Source organism: Fusarium venenatum, assembly GCF_020744135.1.
Source record: "Fusarium venenatum strain MPI-CAGE-CH-0201 chromosome Unknown EDB82scaffold_3, whole genome shotgun sequence".
Lineage (NCBI taxonomy): Eukaryota > Fungi > Ascomycota > Sordariomycetes > Hypocreales > Nectriaceae > Fusarium > Fusarium venenatum.
The window spans coordinates 5,446,416-5,472,281 of NW_027072131.1; the positions used below are offsets into that span (position 1 = coordinate 5,446,416).

At 48.6% G+C, this 25,866-nt stretch overlaps 6 protein-coding genes across 6 annotated transcripts; 3 read left to right on the forward strand and 3 right to left on the reverse strand.

Annotated features, from left to right (window-relative positions):
• Window positions 1-318: 318 nt before the first annotated feature.
• On the reverse strand, window positions 319-3,398 carry EDB82DRAFT_547178 (fungal-specific transcription factor domain-containing protein; the record flags this gene model as incomplete). Its single annotated transcript, XM_065609485.1, has 3 exons — window positions 319-2,218; window positions 2,270-3,085; window positions 3,139-3,398. 3 exons carry the CDS (start codon window positions 3,396-3,398, stop codon window positions 319-321), a joined length of 2,976 nt encoding a protein of 991 aa, XP_065464121.1.
• Window positions 3,399-9,015: 5,617 nt separating this feature from the next.
• On the forward strand, window positions 9,016-10,305 carry EDB82DRAFT_257700 (uncharacterized protein). Its single transcript, XM_025728250.2, has 2 exons — window positions 9,016-9,405; window positions 9,680-10,305. Exons 1-2 carry the CDS (start codon window positions 9,208-9,210, stop codon window positions 10,007-10,009), a joined length of 528 nt encoding a protein of 175 aa, XP_025582636.2. The 5' UTR covers window positions 9,016-9,207; the 3' UTR covers window positions 10,010-10,305.
• A 723-nt stretch (window positions 10,306-11,028) lies between these two features.
• EDB82DRAFT_257724 (uncharacterized protein) lies at window positions 11,029-13,222 on the forward strand. Its single transcript, XM_025728251.2, has 3 exons — window positions 11,029-11,428; window positions 11,487-12,739; window positions 12,796-13,222. The coding sequence occupies exons 1-3, from the start codon at window positions 11,255-11,257 to the stop codon at window positions 12,947-12,949; spliced, it is 1,581 nt and encodes a 526-aa protein (XP_025582637.2). The 5' UTR covers window positions 11,029-11,254; the 3' UTR covers window positions 12,950-13,222.
• Window positions 13,223-13,494: 272 nt separating this feature from the next.
• On the reverse strand, window positions 13,495-14,246 carry EDB82DRAFT_527594 (uncharacterized protein; the record flags this gene model as incomplete). Its single annotated transcript, XM_025728253.1, has 3 exons — window positions 13,495-14,020; window positions 14,075-14,118; window positions 14,172-14,246. The coding sequence occupies 3 exons, from the start codon at window positions 14,244-14,246 to the stop codon at window positions 13,495-13,497; spliced, it is 645 nt and encodes a 214-aa protein (XP_025582639.1).
• Window positions 14,247-14,442: 196 nt separating this feature from the next.
• Window positions 14,443-17,456, forward strand: EDB82DRAFT_465165 (ATP-dependent RNA helicase DBP10). Its single transcript, XM_025728254.2, has 2 exons — window positions 14,443-14,748; window positions 14,798-17,456. Exons 1-2 carry the CDS (start codon window positions 14,487-14,489, stop codon window positions 17,227-17,229), a joined length of 2,694 nt encoding a protein of 897 aa, XP_025582640.1. The 5' UTR covers window positions 14,443-14,486; the 3' UTR covers window positions 17,230-17,456.
• Window positions 17,457-17,771: 315 nt separating this feature from the next.
• EDB82DRAFT_257779 (folliculin-interacting protein N-terminus-domain-containing protein) lies at window positions 17,772-21,857 on the reverse strand. The gene has a single exon (XM_025728256.2). It carries the CDS (start codon window positions 21,546-21,548, stop codon window positions 17,922-17,924), a length of 3,627 nt encoding a protein of 1,208 aa, XP_025582641.1. The 5' UTR covers window positions 21,549-21,857; the 3' UTR covers window positions 17,772-17,921.
• Between the last annotated feature and the right edge of the window lie 4,009 nt (window positions 21,858-25,866).

Genomic DNA, 25,866 nt, shown 5'->3' on the forward strand with positions numbered 1-25,866 from the left:
GTTTAAGTATGTATAAATAGCATTCGCCATACCACTTCGCCTCTTTTTCTGTTTGCTGACGTTGGACAGAAGAAGTTCATTGTTTGTTGAAATATTCGCTCGAAAAAAACCATTACATTCTGCAAAATAACACTAGGGGTATACTGAAGCAAAAGACAGCCCGACATATGAAACTCTATCTAAACAAACCACCCTATTCCGTCCGTCATGTCTCGTGCGATTTTAAACTGTTCCATGCGCGCCGTCCCTATCCATTTATACTCTTTATGTCTGAAGTCACCAGGCTGTACCTTTCCGCAAAGTAATGTCTTCTTACACTCAGGCGATCGTCCCGCCCTGATTTAAAACAATGCAATTGTTTAACAACGTAGCAGCTTCGTGGAGGAGTTCCCAACGTGTTGTCTCGAAAGTATCTTTGAGAACCATTAGAAGAGCTGTGTTCGAGTTAAACCCTGTTCTGTTCTGCAAATCGGCCGGATTCTCAATCGTGCCAAACTTGATAAAATAGTTTCTCATGTGCTGAAGCTTCTCCTGTTTGTTGGTCGGCAGTGGAATACTCGGACAGGGACCTTCCAGTGCGAAGCCATAACTCCAGACGACCAGAGCAGCAAAGTACATGACCCAAGGCCGGTTCAATAGAACATCGTCGCGGGCGTCGTATGGCTCATCAAGATGATAACCGCCAGCGTGCGCCGGGGACACCTGATCAGGAGCCAGAACGGAGCAAAGAAACTTGATTGCATAAAAAGCAGCATCTCTAGCCCTTGCCGAATGGGCCCAGTGGTCTTTGATCCGCCTTTGGGCACTATTGAACTCTTGAGGCCCGATAGTTCGACCAAGGAGACGCTTTGCTCGAGCGAACATTTGACAGTCAACAATATCGGCGTGCATAGCCATGTGAGCCAAATGATGTAAAACTGTCCGGCTTTCAAACACGACATTGAACTCTTGCCTCTTAGTAGCGTCGTCCTGGTAAGGATCAGCCGCTTCGTTTCGCTCCAAATGCTTATCGAAATCTGCTTTCCAAGTGTCGTATGCTCGTGTGAGAGTAGCTCGCCATCGGTCACGGCCACCCAAAGCTTGGATAATGCCACCACCAAGGACGTTGACCTGGAGATCCCGCTGGTGCATGTGCCATGATACACTCAAGAGACCTGTCATGAGGACCGTTCTGCCGAATGAAGTTGTGTGGACATCTTGGCCACTCAGTGTTCGCTTCAGACCCTCCAAAAACGAGGTTGGCTTGATACCGTTCGACAATAAGTTTGAATCAATCCTCCAGACTTCGGAGCTGCTTCCAGCTCTCCACATGGATTCATCGCATGGGAGAGGGAGTCGCATTTCATGAGCGACCATGACCGCTGAATGGCCAAACATGGTGGCATGAATTGAATCAACAATGAATGCAGCGAACGCCGCACGTCTGGTCGCTTCGTTGGTGACCCAATGTTCCCACCACTTATCGGCCGTTCCAGTGGTGCTGGAGGTGGAGGACTGTCGAGAACCGTTGGATCCATCGCGAGGGTTTGGTGGAGAATCCAATGCAGATTTGCCGATCAGGGACCGTCCTCTTCGCATTAAGGTGATTGTGGTGGCGTGGTGGATATGGGCCCGTTCGTGGAGTTCTCTTGTAGCAAACATCTTCTCATAAAGTTCAAGCAGTATCAGGGATTGGAAGATCCATAGTTTGGCAGGCGGTCGGAAGTTGACATCCATGAAGATATCCCAACGGAGATGCCACGCAAGAAAGTTGGACAACTGGGCACTTGCTCTTGTCACTTTGTGTCCATGTGTCCGATCTAGACAAGCACCTCCAATAGCCATCATAGCAAGCAATAAGAGGTTCGGAGTTTTGTCAGGCGAGAACGTAGGCTTATGAAGTATGGGCATCTGGTCACTGAAATGATACCAGTACGAGCCAATATAAGCCTGCATCATCCTCTTGCTTAGCATGTGATCGCCATTCGAGCGATCGCCCTCCAGTAGGTCGGCCCATTGGCGGTCAGGTGGGGCATGCTTGTTATCATGGAAGCGTTCTTTGATGAAGTCAAACAATTCTTGGCTTTTCTCCTCAGATATTGTGGCTTCGGGAACTTGCTGATCGAGAAGATTGTTGACAGCCATGACCTGCTGGGGAGCACTTGGAAAATATCCCAGTGAATTGCTGTCAGTGCCCAAAAGAGATATATTGAACTGATTGCCTTGAAGTTCCGCATAACTACATCTGAGGGTTAGTGCAGTCACTCACGCATTTTGGGGAGCTACTGACTTGGTGTAGTTTGGACCCATAACCGGAGTCATGGCCTGGCTTGGGGAATTGAAAAGATAAGCCATAAAATCCTCAGGCATTCCAACGTAAGGGGACTTGTTCAGATCACCACCTTCTCCGAAGACAGGGACAGTCGCAGGCATGGCCATCTGATCAAGCATCATCATCTCGCTGGCTTGCGTGGTGCCTGGCTCCGAGTACTCAGCCGAAGTAACAACGGTAGAATCCTGTCCACTAGAGTACTGGGCAGGAGGCAAGTTCATAGGCATAACGTTCTGCTGGCTGACGAATGAGTTCTGTGCCACGTTTTGTTGGTTTGGGAAACCATGTTGGTTAGCAATGGGGGATATCACGTTGTACTGTGAATTTCCGGCAGATATTGAAGGTCTTTGTGTCATTGCAGGCGATTGAGGTTGGCTAAGCTGGGGAGTGCGATTATCGTAGCCTTGAGTTGGCGACATGTAGTTTTCCATGCCATTAGGCAAATGCCCGTTGTGGTACATCCCTGCTGGAGCATTACCCATGGGCGAGTAGGGACTGGGTGTTGGGATTTGCGACGTTTGATAAGACATATTCGTTGGCTGGGACTTTCCGTAATCCATAGAGTTGTTTCGGCTGAAGTTGGGTGGTTGGCCAGGAGCGATAGCTGGCGCCATGTGCCCGGCCATGCTGTCTCGTTGATTAAGTTGTGATCCCTTTGCCGCATGTCGGTCCATATGCCTTTTGAGAAGATCACCTCTAACGAATGTCCGTGTGCAGTTAGGAAAAGTGCAGTGGTAAGTTTGCTTGGAGTTGTGGTTGAGTTGATGTCGATATCTGTGTTGCATGTCAGCATATGTGTCGTTGAGTTGCACAATGTCAAGTCATACAAATGTTCGGCTCTCGAATAGCTCTTTCCACAACCTTCAGCACTGCACTCAAACCTCTTATCCAAACCCTTTCGACTGCGTCTTCGTTTTCTGGCAGGGCCCGGACCGTCCGAGTTGGAGGATGCGCCATTTGGACCGTCTTGGTTTCCTTCGCCTCTTGCATCTTGTTCAGGACCGTCATTTTCGGGTGAGCGGCTTCTTCGCCGACCACGCGCTGAGGGATCTGAAGTGTCGCGAGGCGATATATTTTGAGGTCCCATTGCGCCGGAGCTTACCGGAGAAATGGGTAAAGTTGGTTTCGCTTGGTTCGTTATAACAGATGCCATGACCCGCTTAGAAGAGGTTGTTGAGTGCGGAACACTTGGATATAATAAGAGAAGAACTCTGGGGTGTCAAGCCGGTGTATAAATGAACTGGCAGGCAATAGATAGCCAGCAGCCGGGTGTTGGTAGGCCAGGGCGCGTACTGTACTATGTAGTTTTGGTAATTGCTGCGTTGCGCTGCGCTGTCGCAAAGCGTGCCGTTGCAGCTGGGTTTAATAGCGGGGTTGACTTGGTTATGACCGGGGGGCCGCGTGAGTGGGACTGGGCGGAAATAAATCGTGTAGGTTAATTGCTTTGCCAAAGACCCCTATAAATCGATATGATGCTGCAGGTAACGCATGTCTCGATTCGACGGCGACGGGCTGACAACGGCCAATAAAAATCGTAGTGTAACAGAACGGAACGTCGGTATTTGCCTGATTAAAGCTCGACGTCAGACTTTGATGATGACTTTATTAGAATCGATGAGGTCGGACTAGTTCCGCAATGTTAGCAGCGAAGGACAATAAGTGTCGCGTGTTTCTGCGGCTAAAATGAGGGTAGGTGGATCGAGGAACCACGGGCCAGCTTGGGGAGGACGGGATGTGGGACCATGACATGACTGGAGAGAGAAGCCAAAATGAACGAGGTTGTGAGTTGTCGCATTGCTGATCCGTTTTGTAACGTCCCTTCTTCAGCTATAGAGAAGGGGAATGCGAGATTTGAGAGCGGCTGCCACCGAGAGCGAGATACCGTTGCGGTGCTGGGGGAGGTGAGGCTTTCGTGGGGGTGGGTACAGGCACAGTCTATTCGAGTAGGCCTGCCAGTTTGTTCAATAAGGCCGATGTGAAATTGTCGATTATCTACGACTCGCCTAACCATTCGGTAAAAGAACGGGACGCTTTGACTGATGTTTGTAACGAGATCACCCTTGGAAGCTTGGTTCCAAGAGGTATAACCAAATCAATCCATTGTTGTGTAGCAGACAAGGTCGGGCGATTTGGGCAGCAGGAACCAAGGCCGGCCCCAATATTGGATATGGAATCTGACGAGTGATAGATAGTGACAAGAAAAGACGAGATCATATTTGGCCGCTATCATCCAATAATCCACGGTAATCTGGTGATTTTCTGGCTCTTCTGGTGAGGTAAAGAAGAAGAGCGACAGGTATAGGTGCCAAAATGCGGTCCCTGCAGTCCAGTCTGAGTGGCGTTGGTGAAGGGCAGATCGAACGTGAAGAGAAAGAAAAAAAAGGATAGGGATCTAAATAGTAGATGTAGAAGAATGAAGAAAATATCATTGCTACCTACCTGGAGGATCGATTTATTATACACAGACGTGTAGCAGATTGCAACACAAGTGTGACAGAAGGATGTTGGAAGCCGATGAAGAGCAGCGAAGAAAGAGAAACAAAGACCAGCTAATAAGATTACCTAGGTACATTCGAGAGCGTGACGTTTCTTTTCTAATGTTGGATTGAGGGGGCTGAGATTTGTCTGTAGGTAGGTAATCAGGAATAGGCATATATGAGACAATACTGAATGGAACGACAAATCAGGCGCGTATAATAAGAAGCAACTCCAAGGCTATCGGCCGTAAAAAGAAGGCAAAATAGCATAAGTTATGTTGTAACGTAAACAATAGGCCATAAAAAGGCTTCGCGGCGTGGGATGGGCTGGAGTGAACTGAACTGAACTTGAACTGAAGTAAACGACCTGGGGGAGAGAGTGGGGGGACTTGAATGGACTTTAACGAAATGGATGGGGTAAAAGGGTCGAGTGCAAGCCGCCAATATCATCATGGATGCCAATGGAGCCTGAACCCTTTTCGTACCATGCCTTTTGCCTTCTCGGTAAAGCGTCCGCTTGCTTCTTCTCCACGCACACTACTGCTCATATCCCTGCACAATCCATTTAGCGCAGCCTCATTTCGAATCCTATTCATTTCATTCTTTTGATGTCAGTTTTGTTTACTACACATAAAATCATTATATTCTATCTCGTTAAAGAGATAGACAGTACCTAGACGAGGATACGTCGTTCATTAACTCACCTAGATCATTCATACTTATATGATGGATACATGGCAAACTCGACATTCCAGAGTCGACCAGGTTTCACAACTTTAGGATGAAAAGACCCTGGCTCCAAGAAGGATGGGCTGCACAGGGATGTTGTGCTTTGGATGTGATAACGTCTGTTCTCACATTTTTTTTTGTCTACCCAAAGCAACCGGACATCCCTGGCTTTTCTTTCTACCTTAAGACTGCAGCTGTATTTAAGTAAACGCCTTCAAGTTCACTAAAAGTTATCACGTTCGCCATAAAGCATCAGCCAAACCATATTCGTGGCCTTGTTTGAAAGATTTTCCGAGACATTGCTACGCTATAAGCACTTGGTACTGGGTCAGACACCAACCATGCTGTCTTGATCAATTTTCTTAGTATTGGACAAAAAAAGCGCAGTCTGTGCTTTCTCTTTCGTGCATACTGCATACAATAGAGGTAGGTAGGTAGTCGCTTACAATCGACGACATATCGCGATCAATCTCGGACCACTCTCCCCGAGCCAAGAAGGGAACCGAAACCCCACGGACCATTCAAAACTACCTTTATTATACCTGGATACCTTAGTAAGTAGTCCTTGCGTCTACTTGCCAGCCAGCGGGCCGCTTCAAGCTTTACAAACCATGCTCGTCAGCTCGATTCTACCTACACCATCAGACGCTTATCATAAGTATTCAAGGTTGCAGTACGTAACTCTTTGAAATCAAGTCAAAGACTATCTACGAAAACACTTATATAGCAGTTTTACTCATATTTCTTTGTCTTTCTCCAGTCTTACATGGTTGGCGATCATTGATCTGCAGCACGATTCGACTACTGTAATTGGCAACGATTTACCGTCTTACTGTCCAGCATGGTTATTTCTTTTTTTCTTTTTATTCTCGACTTTATCTTCGAGGAATTAAATAGGCTTCATCTGACATGATAAATCTGCACATCTAATAACTACGTTGCAGCAACTATCTGAGTTTTTAACCGATATCTTGCAATTCGAGGCCAAACTCGTCACTTGCTAGAAATACTAAACGGATGTTAGATTGGCACACTACAACACTTGGCACTTACTGACCGTAGTTGAACGAGGCTGTTGTTCTCTCCAACTCATATGGAGCCGTACCACCACAAAATCAAAAAGCTGGTTCTGGGCACCTGCTTGGGCCAGGATTGTGCTGTTAGGAAGAAACACATTGCTCTATTTCTGCAATGCGGAAATGTATGACAAGATGGCGTTCTCAGCAAAATGATGACACTAAACAATACTGCTAGTGCTGCTCGCTCCTCAGAGGCTCAGACAGACACAAAATAATAGACAAAACAGGGCAGCTTCGAGACTTGTCAACTGTCTCAGCGCTAACATGCCGGCTGATCAGGCCCCCGGGTTTCCCTTCTCCACAGCGGCTGATACATATGACTGGGAATGACATTGGCTCGCATCTCCTCCACCTGCAACTATTTCCTTCGGGTATGCAGGTTCATCCTAATTCGAGTGTCCTGATTTGTCCAAACTCCAGCGTGTAGTTGAACCCTTATCAGGAATACTCTCTATTGGTCGCCTTTCATGCAGATGTCGAGTTCTATTCACTCATGGAAATCTCAACATCCACGTAATAGATTGCGGAGTACTGTAGATAGGAGAACTCGACTTGTAGACTGGGATAGCAGAGTCCGGGGAACATCCCTCCAGATGAATGGATCCTGCATGAAAACAAGCTACATAGTATCTGCCAGCAGCGTGGTTGTTAAATGTGTACATGGTGTCTTTAAACTGCACCGGCTGATTAGAGTATTTCGACCAGAGGGATTGCTCATGTTGTCATACGGTGTGACCATGATTCCGATGCACGACATGGTAGCACATATTAATCTGCCAAGCTTTTACGTTCGAGCTCCATGGCACTCAAAATCGCTCCCTACCGTCGATAAATTCTTAACTTGACTGACCTGACTAGTTCTCTATCGAGGGGAGAAGTAGTAAAAAAAAACCCTGTCCTATATTTCATGATCAAAGACTCCGCCGAGACGAATAGAATATGCACAATTGTGGTAGACAGCAAATCAATCAAAACCCAACAAAATCTCCGACTTCCGATGTGTCTGTCAATCGCCTTACTTGGCAGACCAAGTGCACATGATTAGATGTGACTGCGTGTTTCGTCCCAAGCTGGCGGATCGCAAGTGGGGATGGGATCTCGAGATCTCGTTCCAAGACGATTCAAGAGTCTAATAATAAAGATGATGCCGCGCTTTACGAGCGATTGACTGTTTGATCTGATCGACTCACACCAAGACGGCAGTTAAACTTGATTGGTAACGTGGGGGTCTTTAGTTGGCAGAAGACAGGTCCCACCACATTAGACATTCATCCGGAGAGATCTCATGACAGATTTTGGGGCCACTGAAAGCCAATGCTAACGTAGTATGTAACACTGCTTAATTGATCGATGGTTGGAGAGACGTAGGGTTTGCGAATAACGAGAGTCGGATGATAGGTGGCCACTGATGAGGGGGTCCCTACCAAGTTATTTCAGTCAATCAAAATAGAAAAGAATTTTTCCATTCAAGCGACCTCGCTTGTCTTTTGTACCACTAACCCATACCTATGATCGGAACATTATTACTGAGGGGCACCGTTGATTATGGGGCAGCAAATGGAGGTGAAGCACGGCATGCTGCTAGTGAATAGAGGCACGTGGAGGCCAAAAGTGCCAAGGTTATAAGGTACCTAGAATAAAGTGATATGCCGAATATCGGAGCCTGTCTCTTGCCATTATGAACGCAAATGGTTTCTTGGCTGCTCAGTACCTAGGTCTTACACAAAGCTCAGCATTTGGTGCCTGTCCTAGTCAGGTCCGGCCAGAATTGACATGGAATTCTTTTTTCAGTGGCTGGCCATAGAGAACATATCTAGGTAGTTGCTCCCTAGACTACGTCTCGCCGACCGGAAACGAGACGATCGACGTTAGTGAGGCGTCAGGAGAAGAGCATGCTTCGTTCGCTATAAACTTTGTAACATTCACTAAATTGAAAGGGTACGGGCAGCCCGACATGGACGTTTGAGCCACCCACCGGGCCGGACCCTCGGGCTTTGTGTCCCGTCTGTCCCCTGCTTCTCCAAAGTAAATTAAGTACCTGTCTTGACTTAATGGAAACCTTCCAGAATAAATACTATCTTCTCTTGTGTAATGATTTTTGCGATGTCTATTTAATATAGGTAGGAGCTTTGAAAAAATAAAATTGAAGGACGGTAAGACATATATTAGTACTAAGGTAACTTTGCAAAAAGTGATCCATTTCACCCTCCAAGGTAATGAATGAATGGCTGGGTGAGTTCGTTTTTCAGGGTCTTTCACCCCTGCCTACCCGGTCAGTAAATCCTTCCATTTTGTGGTCGCTTGAATTTGGAGAGCTGGGGCTGTGACGTCGAAGGTGCGGCAGGCGCAAGCGCAGCGCAGTCCCCCGTCCCGTCTGACAGGAGCAGTGGTGCGTGACCCAAATTCCATTATTTTTCTGGATCTACCGACAGCGGCCAACCTTGACCCAGCTCTCCCCTTCCTCATTTCCTCTCCCACAAATTCCTCACTCAAATCAGGCATTGTTTATCCTACTATGTAACCTATCTCAATTTTAGATTTCATCGTCCTTCTTCTCTACGACGACTCAGATTACTACTATCGACATCGACGCACTTTTCCACAGCCCACCATGCCACCCGCTAAATCCTCCCGCAATCACGACGACTCCAAGTCGGACGCTCCCAATTCCAAAGAAAAAGGTGGAAACGGCCATTCTTCAACAAAGATGCGCAGAAACGCCAGTCAACAAAACCACTCTCATCTTCGAGAGGTTCAGAATGCTGCTGCTGCTGTTCCTCAGCCGCCTGCTGAGCCTGTTCCTCCTAGCGTTCGTCAACCCCCTCCTCCCTACCATGATCTTCGATCGCTCTTCCGGTCTCCCGCCCTCCGGGTTGCAGATGATTTGACAGGGCTCGAGAATCCATGGATCAGAGGCATGGCACGGTTATGATAGCATGTCTGGTCATAGAGCTTGTCCAAAGCATTTGCCCTGCTTCAATTCAGTGTCTCGTTCGCCTGTTAAACCATTCGCCCTTCTTCCATGTCAATTCGCGTTCGCCTCCAACATTCTGCTACAGCTGCTAACTTCGAGTCTATTACAGCTACAATGGGCTTCCTTCGAACGAAACGTCCTCCATGCCTACCGTCGCGAGCACCGTCTGAATACCCCAACCTCTTTCTCCAACCCATACTGCCAATGGATCCTGTCGCAGCCCAACAGCGTTGGTTTACACTCTCCGACCATGGTCCGACGTCGACAAGCCCGGCGACAAAGCAAAGACCAGCTTGCGCTCTCTGTGCGCAAACATTTTAATGGAATGGGCGTCCAGGAGAACGATGTGATCGTCGACTTTATTTACAAGATTCGTCACGACCCCAATCGTATCTCTAAACCATACGTGGGCGGCAAGAATACGAACTTTATGAAATGAGGGGTGGGTGCTCATAAGTGAGCAATTAAGTTTTACGCAAGGGATGGGCATATCGGTATGGAGTTTTGGGCGTTGAAATGAAGCGTTACAGCATCAGTTGCTTCGAACAGCTTGCGATTTTTTTTACTTCTACACTATATATGACTACACGAGCAGACAGGCTTGTTTGCATTGGCCGCATAGGGATGTCTGTTATTGCGATGGACTCAAGGTCTTGCACGGTTTCACATTACATCATAGGGATACCACGTCTGGCATGGCAGGTAATGGGTTTCTTTAACTTCATTTGCAGGCTATTTTGATAGTATGCAGAGTCTCGCGGAGTATATACCACCTACTACCTATACTATTACAGGTAGAGAGCATGAATATCATGGTTATACTTTCTTCTCTAATGGGCGATAAGTTTGAGTTCTGTATTATGTTTGTGGATATGCGCATGGACCACAAGCTCGCATGAACTCGATCAGGATTGCCCGTAACTGGGTCTTCTTTGTCAATTTGAAGAAATTAACAGTAGTAAGATTCACTGTCCTAGGAAAACATGTAGTGCGCCCGTGAAGCATTATCATGACAAGCCATGACAATGCTCCTAGCAGCCTAGGTATTCTAGAGAAAGCCGAGCATGCAAGGAAGTTTTCAAGCCCAACCCACAAAGACTGGAGCTAATGCGGGAACTTTGTCTTACGTATACCACAGTTTGAACCAGTTGCGATTCTCTGAATTGTTTTCGGCTTTTCGTGGATCTCAAATGTGTTTCAAAATCCTCGGCTAGTCGGGGTAGTTTCGGCATAAGTGCTTAGAGATCAACGTCCTTCCATGATGCGCTGGAACCCGGGATTGAATACCGTCAACGTTATAAGACGAAATACCGAGACAATTTAAGACTCGAGAAACAGTCGCTCAACGCTTTTCCCACGCATGATCGTATTTATTAGAAGATCTTCGACTAGCTTTACATCGGCTTTTCCTTCAGGTAGGTTGTCATAAGCTTCGACCAATAGGCATTCATCTAAAAAGCGTAGCCCGAAGCCGGCCCTTATGACGAAGCTGGATGCCTGAGGCTTGTCCGACCGTGGAAAAGTTCGAGATAGGTCTCGAAAAAAAGAGAATCACGACCTATTCCGCTATTCGTCTGTGACAGTTCCCTCTCCTCCCGGTTACCCTCTTTTTTCCTTTTCCCTCTGAATATTGTTCGCTTCTTTATATGATTTTTTAGAATCAGATGAATTGCTGCAGTTCGACATGAATCCTAGTTTGATATCAAAGGCCGCCCGTCCCACACGGGTCCTGGCGCAAAATGCACCGAAGATTCAATGCTTAAGGAAAGGTGCCCAGCTTCATACTGCGGCGTGGCATGTTGGTTCTCAGCGTCGACCGTCTCCTGGAAAGGCATCTCAGTCTCCTTCTGCGAAGCGGGTGAGTGATTAGAAATATCAATTGATATAATAGCTCGGCTTTTTCTAACGCCGTTCAGTTGTTCCATGCTACATATGCCGTTCAGCAAAAGGATCCTTACCAAGCTCTTGGTGTCGACAAGGCCGCGAGCGCCAGCGATATTAAGAAGGCATATTACGGCCTGGCGAAAAAGTTCCATCCTGATACAAATAAAGACCCTCAAGCGAAGGACAAGTTCGCCGATATTCAGTCCGCCTACGAGATTCTTTCCGACCCCAAAAAGCGCGAGCAGTATGACCAATTCGGCGCCGCTGGCTTTGACCCGAGTGGAGGAGGCGCCCCCGGGGGGGGTGGCGGTTTCGGCGGAGGACACCCGTTTTCTGGTTTTGGTGGTTTTGGCGGACAAGGTGGTTTCGGCGGCTTCGGTGGTCAGGGAGGTTTTGGAGCTGGGGTCAACTTCGAAGACATTTTCTCAGCATTCACCGGGCAGCAAGGCTTCGGCCGCCGAGCACGACAGCAAACTTACCAGCAGGAGATCCTGGTCGGCGAAAACATCGAAGTCCAATCTACTATTAGTTTCATGGAGGCAGCGAAGGGCACAACCAAGACCATCTCGATTACACCACTCAGCACCTGCGGCACATGTAAAGGCAATGGTATGAAGGCTGGTACGTCGAGGAGCGCATGTAGCGCTTGTGATGGATCTGGTACACGGATACATTATATGCAGGGCGGCTTTCAAATGGCGTCCACTTGTGGCACTTGCGACGGCACTGGCACGGTTATCCCCAAGGGATCCGAGTGTAAGCCTTGCTCAGGAAGTGGTGTTGTGAGGGAGAGGAAGACGATCACAGTGGACATTCCTGCAGGTATCGAAGATGGCATGCGACTCCGAGTTGACGGCGCTGGTGATGCAGCCCCTACTGGCCGGGCTGCTGAACCCAATGCCCGTAGCCAAAACGGAGACCTGTATGTCTTTGTGCGCGTCGCCAAGGATCCCAAGTTCCGACGAGACGGTTCCAATATCTTATATACAGCCAATATCCCTCTCACAACTGCTTTGCTGGGTGGACACGCCGAGATTCCGACTCTGGATGGAACAGTCAACGTCAAGGTTGCTACCGGAACCAACACCGGCGATAAGATCACCCTACCTGGCATGGGAATGAAGCGCCTCGGTTCCCGACGTGGTGGAAACGGTGACCTCAAGGTTGAGTACAGGGTTACTATGCCTAAATACCTGAGCGCCAACCAGCGAACCATTGTTGAGGTGCTTGCGGACGAGATGGGCGATAAGACAGCCAAGCGGGTGATGGGCGTTGGTTCTTCAAGGTAAGGAGTTATATCATGCACAATTGTGACGACTGATGTGCTGACCGCCTTCAAAGGGATTCAAACGATCCTGAATCGCATAGAGATGAGGGCTTCCTCAAGTCACTCTGGCATACTCTGACCAACCACCCCGCTCACCAAAAGCCGAATGAAGATGGAAGTCAGAATGACGGCTCTACCAAGAAGCCTGACGACAACGATAAGAAATAAAAGATATTTCGCTCATGAATTGTATCATATGCTTGGGAGAATTATCAACATAGAGGAACGGAAGAAGCGCATTTGTTGGTGTTCAAAAGGTTGTTATTATTTGTTGTATGGCGTCGGTGGAGGGTTACGATAGCCCAACTACTACTCACGTCGATCTGCCACAGCGTCAGATCTGTTGTATACTAATCCTGTAGTATAGAAAGAAGGGGCTAGGAAACCCCAGCGAGGCCACTCTCCTCATCAGTTTTGTAGTTAAAAATCACTATACGGTACATACACATTGATATGAACGATGCTACGAATATAGATAGAATGCAATCCTACGATGGCGATGGGGCATTACGCTCACGGTACCTACCTTGGTCGATAATGACCGCTTCGATGTTGAGTGAGGAGTAGATCTTTGTGGTGTCTGACTTGATTAGAGTCCAAACCGTTCATCGTTATCAATTAACTCACATACCAGCGCAACAATGTGTGTAGTGTAGCCGTGTCCCTTTCGTGCTGTCATCAAAGTAAACTCCATCGTGAATCTCCCCAGACTATCAGCCGATAGGTTTGAGCTTCTTCTTCTTTTTCTTATCGCCGCCCGGCCCTTTCTGAAACTGTCGCCAGCTGCTGATCCGCTCATCCCGGGTAGATTCCCAATCTTGTTCATGCTGTCGCTTGCGCTTGCGCTCCTCCAACTCGGCATCGGTGCGTCGTTGCTCGCGGCCTTCCTCTTGGAGTTGGGCCTTCATCTGTCGGCGTCGGCGGTGTTCGTTGTCAATCAGGACATCTCGCGCTTTTGCGCGCCACATCTTTCGGAAATCTTCTGTCTTGAGCTCTTCACTGTCCACAGTCCATTTGTTCTCACGCATAAGTAGCATGCGCGCATCTGCAATAGCCTCATCTAGTCGTTCGCGGTGCTTCTCATCCATGAGCTCAGTCTGGGCCTTCTTTAGTCGATCGAAAGCATCCGGGGCTAGTGGGTTCTTTGTCTTATCGGGATGGATAAGTAGGGACTTCTTGCGGTATGTGATCTTGATGTCTGAGTCTGGAACACCGGGTTGGAGATCGAGAACAGCGTAGCTATTGAAAGTGTTAGATCAGAATCTCGAAATTCAAATTCAATTGTTGACGTACGCATCAAGTCGAAAAGCTTTCAAGATACGGTCGATCTCAGCATCCTGTACATGAGGTTAGTAGGAGTCATGATACATCAGGTTTATCGCAGGCTTACCTTGTCGAATTCCTTGGCTTCGAGCTCGAGCGCATCGAGCGCGTCTTTGTCTTCTTTTGAGTCTTTGCTGGCCATTTTGGATTGATCAGCGTGCTTGAGAACTTCGCAAAGTTGGAAATAATGAAAGAACAAAGTTGAAGCTGGAGGCGTAGGCAAGTATCCAATGTGGTATGGTATGTTGAGTTAACGGGTGGCGCTAAAGTGACCCACTTAGCTGCCCCGCGAGATAAGATAACAGAAAAAAATATTGGAAAGAGCTACTGTTCTTTATACTATTCCGACTCTACATATAATTCTTCCCAAGAGCGCGTTACAATGCCACAACGCGGCGCATCACCAACCCCCTCGGAAGGGGAGATTGATATCTTCGGATCTCTTTACCCTGGCGAAGGCGACAACGCCACTGGCAAGAACGGCAGCGATGACTTCGACTTTGACGGTCTCTTGAACGGCCCAGAGCCAGGCAACGATGATACCGATGAGGCCTTCATTGCCTTACAGCAGGCGGCTTCTTTCCGAAAAGCCACCAATCTGAAGGGAAGAACAGTCAAGAAGGGTGGAGGTTTCCAGGCAATGGGTAAAGAAAGTCATGGTGGGAGTCGAGAATCCATACTAATTTATCACAGGTCTAAACAGCAATCTCTTGAAAGCTATTACACGAAAGGGTTTCTCGGTTCCTACTCCAATTCAACGAAAAGCTATCCCTTTGATTCTCGACAGAAAGGATTTAGTGGGTATGGCCAGGACAGGTTCAGGAAAAACCGCCGCCTTCGTCATTCCCATGATCGAAAAGTTGCGCGCCCACAGCGGTAGGTTCGGAACTCGAGCGCTTATCATGTCGCCCTCTCGAGAACTTGCGATCCAGACTTTGAAAGTTGTGAAGGAGTTCAGTCGAGGAACCGACTTGAAGTGCGTTCTATTGGTTGGTGGTGACAGCCTGGAGGAGCAATTCGGATACATGGCCGCCAACCCCGATATTGTGATCGCAACGCCCGGTCGATTCCTTCATTTGAAGGTTGAGATGTCGTTGGACCTGTCATCTATCAAATATGTGGTTTTCGATGAGGCCGATCGTCTCTTCGAAATGGGTTTCGCAGCGCAGTTGACTGAGATTCTTCATGCGCTCCCCCCTTCTAGACAAAGTTTACTCTTTTCCGCCACGCTACCCGCCTCTTTAGTCGAATTCGCTCGCGCCGGTTTACAAGACCCTAGTCTTGTACGACTTGACGCTGAGCAAAAGGTTTCGCCTGATCTCGAGAGTGCATTCTTCTCTGTCAAGGGTGCTGAAAAGGAGGGATCCTTGCTGCATATTCTTCACGATGTAGTCAAGATGCCAGTTGGCTCCCCTGCGGGTGCGATCAACGACTCCGAGAAGGGATCGAAGAAGAGAAAGCGCGGTGCTGATGGTGCTGGCGGCAAGCCAACAGAACATTCTACTATTATTTTCACAGCTACCAAGCATCACGTCGAGTACATCGCAAATTTGCTTATTTACGCCGGCTTTGCGGTCTCTTATGTCTACGGATCCCTCGATCAGACTGCCAGACGAATTCAAGTCGAAGATTTCCGAACGGGCAAGACAAACATTCTTGTAGTCACTGATGTTGCTGCACGTGGAATCGATATCCCGGTTCTTGCCAATGTCATCAACTTTGACTTTCCCCCTCAGCCAAAGGTTTTTGTGCACAGAGTTGGTCGTACCGCCCGTGCCGGTCAACGAGGTTGGAGTTACAGTCTTGTGAGAGATACTGATGCCCCCTATCTCATCGATCTTCAACTGTTCCTAGGCAAGAAGCTTGTCGTGGGCCAGGAGACTAAGAACCCATCCTTTTCGGAGGATGTGGTTGTTGGTGCCCTGAAACGAGATGCTGTTGAAGGTCATGTGGAGTGGTTCAACAAGTCCTTGCATGAAAGCGAAGATATTAATGCGCTACGTGGAGTCGCTGTCAAAGCCGAGAAGCTCTACTTGAGAACCAGAAATTCGGCTGCTAGCCAAAGTGCAAAGCGTTCTAAAGACATGGTCGGATCTCAGGGGTGGACACAGCTTCACCCGCTATTTGGTGAAGATGTCGATGGAGCTGAACAAGCGCGCGTTAATATGTTGGCGAGAATCAGTGGCTTCAGGCCTCAAGAAACTATTTTTGAAATTGGTGGTCGCCGCGATAAGGGTACCACCGAGGCTGCCGAAGTAATGAAGCAACTTAGAAAGAGAATCACCCCACGAAGACAGACCGAGGCAAAGGGAGACGACGACTTCGAAGGAATTGACGATGATATACCAGCAGCCCCTGCGGCGGGTGCCGGTTCTGATGAGGAAGAGGAGGTTGTGGATGAGATGGATGTTGATGAGGAGTCGGATGATGGTTTGGAAGTCACTGTCACCAACACAAACTCTAAAAAAGGACGAACAGACTGGCGCGACTCGGAAGTTTTCATGTCCTATACGCCCCGGACATTCAACGCTGCCGAGGAGCGCGGTTACGGTGTGTCATCTGGTGGTCAGGATTCCTCTAACTTTGTGGAGGCTGCTCGTGGCGTGACCATGGATCTCACCAACGATGAGAATGCCAAGAGCTTCGGCGAGCCAACTCGCTCCAAGATGCGCTGGGACAAGAAGTCCAGGAAGTACGTCTCTCGGGAGAACGATGACGACGGCTCCAAGGGTGCCAAGATGGTTCGCGGTGAAAGTGGTGTCAAGATCGCAGCCAGCTTTCAAAGCGGCCGCTTCGATAAGTGGAAGCGCGCCAACCGCCTCGGTAAGCTTCCTCACGTCGGCGAGCAAGTGCGTCCTGGTTCTACTAGCCATGTTGCCAATCTCCCTTCGGGAGTGCGCTACAAGCACAAGCAGGAGAAGGCACCCAAGGAGGCAGACAAGTACCGCGACGACTTCGAGGTTCGCAAGAAGCGTGTCGACGAGGCGAGAGAGAAGCGCGTGGGACGCTTCAGAGATGGTATGGGCAGCAAGAAGGAACTCAAGGGCAGAGAGGATATCCGCAAAGCGAGAATCGAGAAGGAGAAAAAGAGGCTCAAGAACGCTCGGCCAGCCAGGAGAAAGTGATTTTGCAGATGAAGTGGTGCATGGCGTTGGGTCAATATATAGAGAAAAGAATGCAATTGTTTTTGGCAAGTCTTTGTCTTATTAAGAAGTGACGACAAGATGCTGCGGTCTTTCGTCCCACCGTGAGAAAGCAAATTGACTATTGTTATCTTCACAATAATGATTCTACGATCTGGCAGCACATGTTGGTTCAAAAGCAGGATCACAGTCGCCTGTCGCAACATAAGGGTTTAAAGTCAGAGGGGAAAATTCGTCAGATGTAGGAATAATAGCATATAATTGTTCACCAAACTCCGAGGCTATCGCTATCCCCATTCCATTCCACGAAACGCCAACCTCTAATATGGTTAACTTCGCCAGGAAGCACATCAAAAGCAAAATTTCTCGCTAATAATAAAAAAGTAAGACCGACCCATGAATACCACACTAGGTCTATTTCAAAATAAATGACAAAAAAAGCAAAGAAAAATTAGAGGGGTTCCTTTACACTCTTGTCGTGGCAGAACCGTTTCCAGGGGTGGTTGTTCATGTGCATAACAAGTATAACACATGGGGTATCATTTGGAGGTCTTGGTAGGAAAAGTCCGATGACGATCACGATCGCAGATCCGCCAGACAAAATGTTGTATGCGGATGATAAAAACGAAAAAGCAAAGTCATAAAGTCATGAAATCAGGAGAGCGTCAATCGGCTCATCCGTCGGTAATATCGAGATTGTCTAGCCACATGCTAATGGCATCGTGAAGTGGGCTTGGTGATCGACCATTTCTAAGGTGGTTTGTCTCCAAGTGTCGCTTTTCACGAATATCAATGACTTCGCGAATACTGTCTTCGAGTGCAGAAAGAACAACTGTCTTGCACTGAACACGAGGGATCTCAAGGGGTGCTGGGGCTAGAGCTGGTGTGGCGGGAGCTGTGATAGAAAGAGGCTCCTCAACCTCCGTGCTCATGCGAGTGTCACTGTGTGTTTGAGAAGATGCCAGCGAATGATCCTTGCTGGTGTCCTGGCTCAAACTAATGACTCTTTCAACGGCATCAGTCAAGGTCTCATCAGGACACAAAACAGGCTCTTCAATCCATTCCTCTTCCAGCTGCGTCTCATAGGGGAGGATTGAGGGGGTCAAAAGTCCGCCATAAGAGGCCGAAAGACCTGGCGGGCCAGTAAGCGGTCGATGATCAGCAGGCGCTCGTGGCTTGACCAATCGACGGTATCGAAGTCGAGTGATGGAGTTGTTGGTAGTATCGGCGATCATGACACTGCTGATATCCACCCATCGCTCGTTGAGATCGCCCAATATTGGGTATGCAGGAGGTGGGGTAGGCTCGGCTTGGAGAGATGCTTTGATCTGCTCAATGAGATCCTCCTGAGGGGGGATCGCCTGGAGAGCAAAGTCGGGATGGTAGCGGTTGAGCCAACCAGCAGCATTTAGAGGAAGGTCTCCATCAATGCACAAGCGTGATGCTTGTTCAAATGATTCGAGTCCGTTCTGAATACCAGGGGTAGACAAGTACCCGCTGCTTGAGGGCGAGCTGATGGCAGACTCGAAGGTTGTCATGTAATCAGGAAAGGAAATGTCTACATCAATGATGCCATCATCAGCGTTGATGGATGTCTTGACAGGCGACTCGAAAGCACCAGTAGGATCGGGTGTCCTATCTGGGCGGATGGAGGGCTCTCGGCTATGGCCTTTGCATTCTCTTGGGGTGCCAGTTCCTCTTAGAGAATCGGTAGCAGGTCGTGTCGATGTCGGGGGAACATCTGCATCATCCACGAGAGTGGCCTCTTCAACCATCTGAGAAAGCTTGTCAGTCCTGTGGAACGAGGCCTTCACAGGAGACTTGGGATCGTATCCGCTGTACGTGCTATATGTGGTCGAATCGCGGCGTCGAGTACTCCAGAGGCCACTGATGACACTTCCCCAACGCGAACTTTGACTCCTAGAATCGGTGCTGGTAGTGCTCATTGCACCTGTGCTTTCGCCTCGTTTCAAAGAGCGCTTCAAGTCGTCAGTAGCGACACTTCCACTGCTACTAGGGCGAGGTCGTCTTTGCGACTCCACTCGTTGGACTGTCGAGAAATGCGGAATAGTTGTCTCAGGCATAATAGTTGTGGTTGTCGCTGCACTGCTCTTCCTGCTAACAATATCGTTTCCAAACATTGCGAAATTTGGGGGCCGAATTGAGGCTGCATCTGAAACACGCCTTTCATGGTTCCGATCCATGGTCAGATGAGCCAGCTGCGCAGGAACAGCTGAAGCTCGTGCGCTCTGGCTGGTCGTTCTCGAGTGGGAAGCTCGACGGAGTCCTGTGCGACGATTGATCTTGCGGCGAAGGGACTCTTCCCGTAGAACAGGGATAACAAAAGTAGGGGGCGAGTTAGAATATGTCCCAACCGAGGTCGAAGTGCTGGGTCGATGAGCGCGAGGCATGGGAAACTGAGAATTGGCAGGTAGGAAAGCAGATAGGAGGAAGATGAGGCGTCGAGCAACCATTTTGTCATCAGAAACGATGATTGTTCGCGCTGGTAACGACAAGTCCTCTTCGTTTCGGTTCTTTTGCTGAAGATAGAGCCTTCTACGGTAGGAAGGAGGGCAGAGAGCCTGTAGCCAGTCTGTGTGTGTTGACAGAAAGCCGGTCAGGAGATTGTAAAAGAACTGGTTCTGCTGGTCCGTTCCAGAAACCCATTTAGAAGTCCAGCGTGCCTCGTCACGCCAAATTCCCCAACGCCCTTGGCCAGTCACAACTCTCGCTGCGCTCAATCCCATGACAATTCTGTGTCTGGATGCGTCGACCTCTCCGGCAATATTTGTGTCATCAGCGAGACAGTTGGGCCAGAGATAAACGAGCTTGGTGGTGCTCTTTGAAGGTTTGATTCGGGGCACTTCATGTCGTCGCTGCTCAGAGAATGATGCAGCTCGGCCACCTTTGACGGATGTTGCTGAGGACGCAACCGGTCCAGGAGCGGGTCCGGGAGAAGCCAAATCAACTTGTCTGAGCATTGTTGCGAGAATTGTCGCAACCACAGACTGAAGATGGGTTAGCGTCCTCATGATGATATCCCAGTGCCGAGTAAGCGAATCGATTCTGTCTTCCATATCGGCTGTGTAGGTTGAGTCTGCCCCATCTCCGTTTCCAGATCCTACCATGGTCCATCCTGAAGGTCGGGCTGAGCTAAAAGACGATGGAAAGAAGTTCTCCTGTTCATTGTAGGAGCTTGATTCACGCTGTGCAGATTTGGACTGGGCGGTAGACATGCGGTTTGAGGTGGTGTTTGTGGCAGGCAGTTGGACAACTAGGACGACAGCGTACATAGGAGTTCGCCGTTGCTTGACCTGGGGCTTCTTCTTTTTGGGTACAGACTCGTCGCTTGTCGTAGGAAATGGGAAGCCGGAGTTCTCGTCTGACCAGTTATTCGAGGGCGAAACGCTGCTTTCTGTGTCATCGATAGGGAGATTGACGGGAAATAAGCGAGTTATCAGAACCTTCTTCTTCTCGGTCGGGCGATGGGTAGAAGTATGGTTAGGAGCTGCGGCGTTTGTAGGGGAGAAGGCTTGTGAGGAGAAAGATTGAGACAATCGACTGGAGCGAGCACTGGAACGTCCAATGGAGCTCCTACCGTCGCCAATGATGCTGCTGGATGGGTCAGCAGGGCGTGACTCGCTTAGTACGACATGGACTTTAGTCGATGTTCCCTTGTAGGACGACAGTTCGGAGTTTCCAAAGATGCAGCTGGAGAAGGTCGCAAGTTCCTCGCGATACTCGCGTGATGCTTTCTGTCCGTCTGACTCTACTTGGCTATCCCGGCGCCCTTGCAGTGAAGCCCGACGATCGAAAGCGCCTTGTCGAGGGGATGGCTGGGAGCCTTCGGGTTGAATAACGAGGGGACGTGATATTCCGCCAAGACTGCTTTTCCGTTGCGAAACTGATGATCGACGGAGCTCCGGAGACGGGGGGGCGCGCTCGGTGGGTGATAGTGGTGGAGCGGGGTGGCTGTCAAAAAGTAGGGAGGCATTGGAAGGACCTAGGGCGTCCTGCATTATGATAACGCGAACATCGCGCACATCCAAGTCGACATCACCACTATAGTCGAAAGCATTTGCTGTGGAGGTGGCGGGGGTGGTAGGAGTAGTTGATAGAGGAAACACTTGATCATTGCGATGTTGGTACAAGGCATGAGCGTCTGGAAAAAGCAGGTTTCGAGTAAAAATATCCTCTTGAACAGATTCAAGCGAGGATACTGGCCTCGACGTCTTTGTGGTGGCCTGGTTAGGCGTGGCTGAGGGGCCGCCAGAGCCCAAGTGCAAGAGCCGGCCGAGCATGTCGGGAGGCGCACTCAGGGATTTGGGCAGCAGGTTGAACTAACAAGGAGGCAGCCGTCGATATTAATCACGACGGCGAGCCATAATCAAGGTGGGGAGCGAAGTGTTTCGAGCTGGGCGTAATCGCATAGTCACCACTGCTCGTGGCATGTGAAAGTGTAACGCTTGCAAAGCAATATTTTGAGTTTATGCTTGAGCTCAAGCCTTACATACGAAGCAAATCAGAATGGTCGGCAGGTTGAGGGGTAGAAGAGAAGAGGAGGGACCAGAATGACACTCGTGGAGCTCAAAGAAACAAAGACAAAAGCTAAGGTGGAAGCTCTGTTTGTTTGCTTGTCGTCTGAATTCAATCAAAGGTGGCAGCCGTCAGCGCGTGCGGGAGGGTGGTATGGTGTGAGTAGGATGGAGTGTGAGAAGAGCTGAGGTTGGCGGTTGGTTTTTGATTACTGAGAAAGAATTCGAAACGATGCGTTGCTTTTCGACAAAAGACGATACGATGCGATACGATACGATGGGCGAAATGCGGAAAGCCAAAGGGATATCCTATTGTGTTGTTTTGTCTTTTGTGTGAGGGGTTGATAGTTCGTGGGTGGAGGATATGCGGTCTTTGCGTGTGATCAACAGGAGAGATGGGGGTCGGTAGCTGCAGAAGGACGATCGTACAGAAGGGATTTGTTGATGAGACTTTCAGGGATTGTGGCTGTTGCTGTAGGTGAAGCTTCGTGTGTGGCTGCTGCAAGTTTCGTGTTAATGAATGTATGGGAGGATGATGAGAAATGATCGAGTTGAGAGTTCATGTAGGTAGTAAGGCAGAGTTGATGTTGTTGATCCAGATGCTCGGGTCAAGGCAAGGAAGGTTAAAAGGCGCCAACTCGGAGCGGGTGGCAGCCCAGTTTTGGGTGTGTGTGTGCTGAGGTTTACTGGGATTAGAGGTTCCTGGGGGGTTATCTCCACCCTGTACCGCTGACCCAGGTACTCGTTAGTGGCGGTTGGAGGTTAGCGCTGGTGGCGGCTGGCCCTTAGGTACAAGGGCCCAGGTACCTCTTAGTTCGGGGCCAGGATGGAGAATTGAGATGAGATGGGGAATAGTTGAGTGGAGATTGCATGTGTATGGGTGGGTAATTTTATGTGTCTGCGAGTGTTGCATGTATGAATTGATTTTTTTATTTTTTTTGGATCGGAGGGGAATCAACAACAGATGAAGAAATGTGGATCATTACTTACCTACCTGGGATGAGACTGAGCTGAACTGAATTGAACTGAGAGGCAACTGCCTGACGTGTTTGTCCTGTAATACTCACAGAGGAATGAGCTGCATCTTGTTTCCCCAGAGTCTTAGATTAGGTAGTTAAAGAGGGCGGGCGTAATGAGTGACTTGTATGCCGAATGATGATAAGCGAATGCCAGACATAAAACGTCTTGCAAGCTAAAGCACCTAATACAGGTCTTGTGTGGCTGGAACAACCCAGGTTGACTTTTTTCTCTACCAAGATCAACACCAACTTTGGTTTAGTTAGGTAGTAGATCTGATCTGGTATGGTTTAGGTTGGGTTGGGTTGAGTTGGGTATTGGGTTGGACCGACATCCAGATTTATTATGAATTATGTCCGTAGAGTCGAGTCAAGTTCAGAAACTGCTGGTGTGCCGAGAGCCGCAACTAGATTATTCAATGGATACCAGTTCAACGGCGACAATACTCCAAGCGGCGATGTTAGGTAATAACCCACGAGAAACACCCGTCTTTAATTAATATCGATGGCGGCACTGCGGGTGGCTAAACAGCTAACAGTAGATGGACCTTCGGCGTGTGCGATTCCATTCCACAGAAGGGCCTTGGTCCAAGTTGATAGGCTCAATTTGAGGCTGAGGGCGGGCCTTAGCTAAAATGATTATCCTTTTTTTTTTCTCTTCTGCCGGCGGCTCTGCTCCTGGTCCTACTCTGTTCTGGTCTGGTGCGCTTCTTTGTAAATAATTCGGGAAGACAGGCGCGTAGAAGAACAAGACAGAATTATGCAAGGCAAGAAAAAAAGAGGGTCGAAGCCTAACGATGGAGTTGTTCTTTGGTTGTCGAGGATGGAGGCGAATGGAAACACTTCGGCCCTGGACAAGACAGGGAGGAATAAGAAACAAGGCCAAAGAAGATGTTAATTACGACTTGACAGAAAAAGGTTAATAAGAAGGAAGCGAGAGTCCAGGATGAACTCATTAGAGAGAAATACCGGGTGCCTTGTATGTATGTAGCAAAAGGAAGGCATCCTTTACTTTGAATCCTGGCTCCCAAGTTGCGGTGAAAGCAACCATTGAATCAACAGTCGTCAGGCCCCGACCAGGGTCTTCCTGGTAACCAAGGGCCCCCCAAGACTTTACTACATGCTTCAGTACTACTTGTTTATTCAGGCCTCATTGTTTTACCAGTACTCTGCAACCCAAGACATCAATCTACATACGAATAACCTGATACCAAACACTCTGGGGACATCCATCGTAGTTGTGCATGCCAGGTCAAGGGCCAGGTCCAGGTCTCGAGTGAATACCATGACGACGGTCACGATAGTGGAACTCGAGGTGCTCTGACATCTCGATGGCTTGTGCTTTATCTCCCATACTAGACTATGTATTACCTGTATCTGTAAGCTTGGCCTGGTCCATTATTAAACTCTCCGTCCTGAACGGTCTACAATTACCCAACCAAGTGGTGCAGTCGCTGTCGTCTCATACAACGTAGAAGTAAACTCACCATGCTAGACATTTCCGAATACGCCTTCGCAATCATACCGACAAGTCTCTGAGATTCAGCCCATCTCAAATCAAGTAATCATGTCATCTACATAGGGGGCTAGTCTAGCGAAGTCTCGAGGTAAAACGTGTCGACCAGGGTCAAGCATCAGTTACCGACAGTACAGTAGCCCAGCCAGAGAACGGAACGCCATGGGTACATACATACTTGACCTTGAGAGGCTGTAGATTAATGGATGGGTAAATCAACATGGATGGTTGATAAGTTATTGCTCGACCGGTGAGAACAAATTGTCAGAATCGTTATAGTTATCGATCGCGTAACATCGCATCATCATATCGCATCGTATGCAGCCCAACAGTTGTCAGAAAGTTACTGTCTGCATCTATATACAATGCTTCAGTTTGTCAGCCTGCTGGCTTTTACTGCTGGTCATCATCACAATGCCATCACTAGCGCGTGCAAGTTCAGAGCCGCTATCGGCCTCGTGCCTTGAAGCTACCAAAAAGGCTTTGCTTCCATTGGTTCTCGTAAACGTGCGCTGTACGCATGACGCTATTGTACATGCACCAGGCAGTCCAGCACATGCAGCTTGAGGGTGTGTATGCGCTGTACGTACTTAGTTCTACTTTACTTTTTAGCATATGGACAACAAAAAAGTCGGCTCCGAGAGAATTCGGGTGGTGTGATGACAAGAAAGCTTGTCTCTCTCTCTCTCTCTCTCTTTTTTTTTTTACTTCATCTTTCCCACTAATTTTCTAGTTTCTTTTTATTACCTTTCCTCAACTGCCGTGACAGGCCATATGAGTAAGTTGGGTGTATAAATCATTTGTAAGAAGGGAGTAAAAGAGAAAAGAGAGAAGAAAATTTGAAAACTCTCCGATGGCTCCGTCACACCTATTCTGTTTGAAAATGCTACAGGCTGTACGTAATTAGTAGAGAGTGTTTTTTCTACCCACGGATAACTCGGACTCGACTCATGAACTATCTCCATTCTAATGTGACAAACTTGACTCGTTACGGACGGTTCAGTTGAAGTGAGAGATATCGAGATATGGAAACCCCCCCTTTTTTACATTGGATGACATTCCGCCAAGACGTGTCGCCATACCAGAGATCAACGCTGAACAAACCTGGCATCTATTATTTCCATGGCACGGATACTGTCTGACTGTACAGATACAGAGTCATACATGCCTACATACTCGCCTATTCCTTAGTCCCTCGTTAAAATGTCGTATCGGGGTTTTCGGGCAAGGAAGTTCCCGATGAGCCGTCGTCAATCCTTGATCCTTCTCTATAGCAATCAAAAAGATATGCCGTTGATGCGAGCGGAGAGTCGCGTGGTCTTTTGGACTAACGATACAAAGCTACTGGTATGGAACCGAATGTCATTCATGACTCTAGTGAATAAGGCTGTGTGTAGTACAGTATATTCTGGACTCTTCTCGGCTCAATATCTCTCTACCTCGGGTTAACGTTTATGGACAGCAACTACCATACTAAAGTCAACGGACAACCATTAGTGCTCATAAGGCCTCGGCCCTAGCGGCCGTTTGTTTGCACATACCTAGGTATGTG